At 29.9% G+C, this 6,000-nt stretch overlaps 1 protein-coding gene across 1 annotated transcript in view; it reads right to left on the bottom strand.

Moving 5' to 3' along the window:
* LOC111642151 (heterogeneous nuclear ribonucleoprotein L-like) overlaps positions 1 to 6,000 on the bottom strand; it is a 133,598-nt gene that overhangs the window by 91,008 nt on the left and 36,590 nt on the right. The window contains exon 2 of the mRNA XM_023388427.1: positions 2,028 to 2,086. Within this exon, the coding sequence (XP_023244195.1) occupies positions 2,028 to 2,086 (59 nt within the window). The remainder of the gene's footprint in view (positions 1 to 2,027; positions 2,087 to 6,000) is intronic.

The following is a 6,000-nucleotide window of genomic DNA, read 5'->3' on the forward strand; positions in this document are numbered from 1 at the left end:
ATAAAAACACATGTTGAAACAATCCAATATAAACAAAGTGTAATCAAGTGACAACAGATTTTCTTTGGTTAAGACATCAAAATCAGCAGGAAACTGATAAATACAAAGATTAATTTGATTCTAATTGGACTATTGAAAAAATTGTAGACCTATAAATTCCTACTGTTGTCCATCTTTTCTTATTCTTGAATGTTAGATGAAAGTCCAAGACTAGATATGGAAAGCTTAGGGCAGGAGACCCTGATTAACTATATTCAAACTTCTGGTCTAGACCAGAAGTCATATGATTTCAATTCAAAAATTTCCCCAAAATGGAGTTTCATATGACTCTGTTGTTATGACTGGTATATCTCTGTTGTTATCAGGAAAAGTATGATTACAGGGGCAAAACACTACTAATTTGAAGTGGAGAGAATATATTTTAAATTAAATTAATTAAAAATATGATTAAAAATTTCAGCCCAGCATTGTGATGATGTCACAATAAATAATTGCTCATTCTGTTTTAGAATTATGGTACAAACAAAAATTTTGACAAAAAATCTAGTAAAAATGAAGAATACAGTAGAGCGTCGTTTATCCGAATCAATTGGGGAATGGGGTTGTTCGGATAACTTATTTTTCGGATAACCGATTATGTACGAAAAAATACATTAACCTACCCCGTGTTGAAATTTTTCTCCGTTGCCGCTTTGCGTTGAATTTTAGTCAATGTTAAGCCTAACGAAGACTATTGTATCGTTAAAAATTATTTTTTTATTTTGTACAAACAAAATAAATATATTGAAAAATATAAAAACAATTAAAAAATTATATTTTAGAAGTTAATTTAGCATCAAAAACATAAAATATTTGAGTAGCCTAAGACATAGCCAAAGATTGCAGCGCCACAGCACTGGCGAAAATTTAAATTTGCCGACTGGAATTCTTTCGGATAATTGACGTTTCGGATGATTGACTTTCGTATAATCGACGCTCTACTGTAATCAAGTTTCATCTTGAATTTAAATATTTTGACAATGAATTTTTGATTATATTGAAAAAAATGTATATATATTTAAAATAAATAATTTTTACTACTTTTTAAAAACTGGTCAAATTAATCTATTGTTTCAAACTAATTCTATAAAAATGGAGACATTTATCAACAAACTCTTGTAACATTCAAATGTAGCTATTTTTGAAATATTTTTAAAGTGACTTGCATAAAACCAATGTTAAAATAAAATTTTCATTTATATTCTAATTCTAAATATGAATTCATTTGTTAGTCAAAGCACATCAAATTTATGAATCATTAAATCTCTTTTTGATAAACTAGGTGCTCAAAAGAAATATATCTCATGCAATCAAAACTGAATTGAATATTTCATCAAAAACTTTTATTAAAAACTATTAAAAAATAGTATATAGAGCAGTGGTCGCCAATCTCTCTGACTTTAGGAACTACTAAACTCAGAATTTTGAAATCCATGGACCAATATCATAAATTTTTTTTAAACAATACAAACATCTATAAATAATGATCATAAAAGTCTCATTTTACTTTGTTTTACTTTATTAATATGAAATTTACTTGTTTAATTATAACAAATTAGTGTGAAGTTTGTTGCTGCTTGTTTGACATAAGTTTACAGATTCTTAGCTCTTTTCCATGAAAGATGACAATCGCATTCACAACATTAATGATTTATTAACATTATATATTTATTTACAACAATTATTTTGTGTTTGGTTTTGGTTTCAGATTTGAATAAAAAATCCCCAATGAATGAGAAAAAGCAACCAAGCATTTTGTATTTCTTTCGTAATATTTCATGTAACCTTGAGTTGATCAATGTCCAAATTTCTCCATGGACCACCAATTGGCGACCACTGATATTGAGTATAATGAAACAAGAAACAAAAAATTTTTTTTTTGCATTTTATTCTTTTAAATTTGGATTTATTGAATTCATATTTTAAAATCTCTCTCATTCATTCTCTTAATAAACTATTTTTCAAATTATGTTCAAATAAAATCTTACCCTCTATTTCTATTGTTATATCCACCACCATAAGATTGACCATATTGTCCATAAGGACCCTGTTATAAAAATAACATATTATTAGAATAATAATAAAAATAAAATGAATAAAATATACAAAGAAAAAATTTGAATTTAATCCATTTAATAGTTCAGCAAATAATGTTTTATATTATATAAAACATATGTGAAATAATAGTTATCTAATTTTCATGCATAATTATAAAAGTAACTGTCATTTATCAATTATGAATGTACCAAATATTCTTATATGCTATTTTAATAACTTTGATTGTAAGCAATCATTAGCAAACTTTAAAACAATAAAAAAATACCCATATATTTTCAGCTGTATTTGCCTATATTTGCTTTGTTATTTTGCATTACTTTTCTATTGTACTACAATACAAATTATACAGAACTGACTGCTTAGCTATCAGATCATCATCTACTGTACATGTAGTTATCATTTATGTACAGTATCTTGTATATATATAGTATTATATCATAAAGAATTATATAAAATTATAAATTATTATTTTCAAAAAATGTTTCAGAAAATATGTCTAGTATTTGACAATTATTAAATAATATATTTATATTGTCATATAAAATTTTGTATTCAAAGTGTATTTTTGAATGATGATTAAGTCTGGCCAACTATTTTGAACAAACTGATTAATTGCATTGTTATCTTATTAGCTCAAGTTATGCTATCATGATTTTAATTCAAACTTTGAGGACTTTACTCATTATGCATAACTACATGCCAAAAGTTTATCTGCTTTACTTGAAGTTTATCTTGGCATCTTTTGTTTTGCATTGGTGGCAATTAAGACATCCGGGTTCTGTTGAATAAAGTATTTTCCCAATGTATAATCTCCCTGATTAATGAATATCGTTGTCTTCTGGCCAATCTAATGGCTTTTTTCAGACATATATTCCTTATAGTATGGTTCAACATATGACACTCAGGAAGTAGTCTAATGTAGTAAAATGACGGAGGAAATACTTTCAGATCTCTACAGTTACAAAGTTGGGAAAATAGTTTATACCAACAGAACCCGGATGTCTTAATTGCCACCAATGCAAAAATTACATGATTGGCATCTTTATTGTTACAAACATAAATGAAAATATTCAAAAAATTAGGGATTCTTGTAATAAGTAAGCAACAAATGTATTGCAACTGCAAACAGTTAAAATCTACAGGGTGAGTCTATTATTAATGAAACATATTAATTTTGTTTAGTTTTCTATTCCAATTGGTCGTGATGGACTGTTGTTATGGCCTCCCCAATCTCCAGTGTTCTGGCACTAAATTGTACTGTTGAATGTTGGTTTGAGTGCATTAATCATGCTAATGCTCATGTTGAGAGACTGTATAACACAAACTTTAAGTAAATGCTTTCTCTCAAATAGTGTTCACATAATTTTGACTCACCCTGTATATTTATACATTCAACAAATTTACTAAAAATTGTTATGATATTTTAAGTCATAAAAATTGCTACAACAAAGTAAACAAAATTTTACTTGAAAAATTTTGTTTACTTCTTACAGTATATAAGCAATAAGAAAAAGAAATAAAGCATAAACTTTTGTTTTTGGCAGTCAATTATATATAGGATGTTCCAGCTAAAAGTTAGGATTTTAATTCTTGATATCTCCTGAACATGTCATTTTAAATCTTTGCACTTTTTAAAGCTTAAATGCCATTTATTTTGATTTCATCATTTGCCTAGGAAAGATATCTGTATTCTTATAAAACATGGTGCTTATGAGAATTAATAATGAACAACATATCTATATTCTTAAATCATTCTACGAATATAAAAGCAAAACAAACATGGAGGAAATATGGTTCATATGATATGGGGCCACACAAACAGCAAACAAGGCTTTGCATTTTCTTAATACACTAGAAACTCTCACATCAAGCATGACAAAATATTTTTTATGAGAAAGTAGAGATTGAAAAATTGAGTCAAGCTTGACTGTGTGATGTTTTCTCTATAGCCTTGTCAAAGCCATTCTTACTTGATGTTGCTCAAGTTGGACTTCACGATCTTCAGGGGTCTCAGAGAATGAATTCTCATGCCTTCCAGAAAAATTCATTAGGTACACCTGATCACCAACAAGTTCAGACATTAATCTATGTGATTATTTTTGACAGGACTTCTTACAAAAATGAAATATTCAGATACCACATAGTAAGACTTAAGTCTGCATAAGTTTTGTAGCTTATTATACCAAAAGTACACAATTGTGTCACCAGAAACTTCAGCTTGTGGTTCAGTTTGAATAATTCATTTGTAATATCTGAAATAATATTGTCTGCTTTGTGTTCGTTGATCCTCACCTCCAACGATCTGGATACAGAGATTAACACCATTAATATCATGGCCAAAAGACATGGATATAATAGTAGGATAGCCTTGAGGATCGAAAAAATGATGCATTCACGAAGAACAGATCTAACAGAACCACAAGGGCAACAAAGTAACACTCAGAAAGACAGAATCCTAATCACTTGCAATCCGTACTAAGAGAAAATCTACAAAGAGATCGCCAAAAGAACACAAGCCTCCTTAATATTTAGAAGATGTCCCACTATATTTAGAATGCTAAATAATGCAAAAGACATTTCACACCAAAACAAATTAGCAGCAGTATACAGGATCCCTGTAAAAGATCATAGGTGTGTTAAAGACTTAGTATACGTAGGATCCACAAAAAGATCGTTGGAGGTGAGGATCAAAGAACACAAAGCTGACATTCGACATAAAAGACATACTACAGCATTAGCACAATATGCCACGGACCCTGACATACAAGCTGTATTTGACAAGGCAAAATAATTTACACCACACAGCTAATACACCATTTGCGCTGGATGGAAGCGATATATATCTATAAAACAGCAAGAGAAGACAAGTGTATAAACAATAAGGATGAACTATCATTATCAATAGCATGGCAAACTCTTATTTACGACACTTGAGAAGCCGAAAGCGATCCTTCTATCTACAGAGCATGCGCAAGTTTAATACGATGATTGCACGAGTTTCCTTAGAACATTGCATTCAGATTTCGAATAACATCGATTCTACCCGTTTTATTCACCTGAAGAAGAACTAAGTTTGAAAACGTTTGTGAAAATATTTGGAAATAAGCACTGTTTTGGTTTACAGCTAAAGAATCAAGTCAATACAATCAAACAATCAACAAATTATTTGATAGAATCAATCATCAACCAATTAAAAAACATACAAAAAATCAAACGGTTTAAAATATTAATACAATTAGGGAAATTATTATATAGATCAGTGTTTTTCAACCTTCTTGAATACGCGACCCCTTTACAAGTTAAAAAAATTCTGGCGACCCCCAGGGCCATATTAAAACTATATCAGTGATTTTAAAAACTACACATTTAATTTTCTTTCTGTTGAGACCTAAATATCGATCAAAAAACCAATTGTACTTTAAAATAAAAACGCAAAGCCTTCTCACTGAAATTGTAGTTTTATTTATTGTAGTGTAAGACCTACAAACACTTGTCTTTTTCTTTTACCTGCAACCCCATGTGTAAAGCCCTGGTCACACTATGCGATTTCCATCCACGCAGGCGACTGCAACCGCGACGGCTGTTTCCGTTAACTAGTAATCCCCCCTCAAAAACAGGCGCTACTGCAATCGCAACTAGAAACAAAAAGTTTGTTCTACTCGCGACGATTGCAAACGCGCATCCAATCAACAAACACCTTTATGCCACGTCATACAGTGACAACATTGAAAATAGTTCATCATCATGGCGGATAGTCAGAGGATTAATACTTTTACAGAATCGAGATTGATCGAGCTTATTCAGGCTCACGAATACCTGTGGGATTTTAATTCTTCGTTTTATCGAAGATTTTATCTTTTCATGTATTTTCGCCAGCTCTATTAAAATAATCGCCTTTTTTCT

The sequence above is a fragment of the Centruroides sculpturatus genome, unplaced genomic scaffold, assembly GCF_000671375.1.
Source record: "Centruroides sculpturatus isolate CEXI.00-Female unplaced genomic scaffold, Cexi_2.0 scaffold1541, whole genome shotgun sequence".
Taxonomy (NCBI): domain Eukaryota; kingdom Metazoa; phylum Arthropoda; class Arachnida; order Scorpiones; family Buthidae; genus Centruroides; species Centruroides sculpturatus.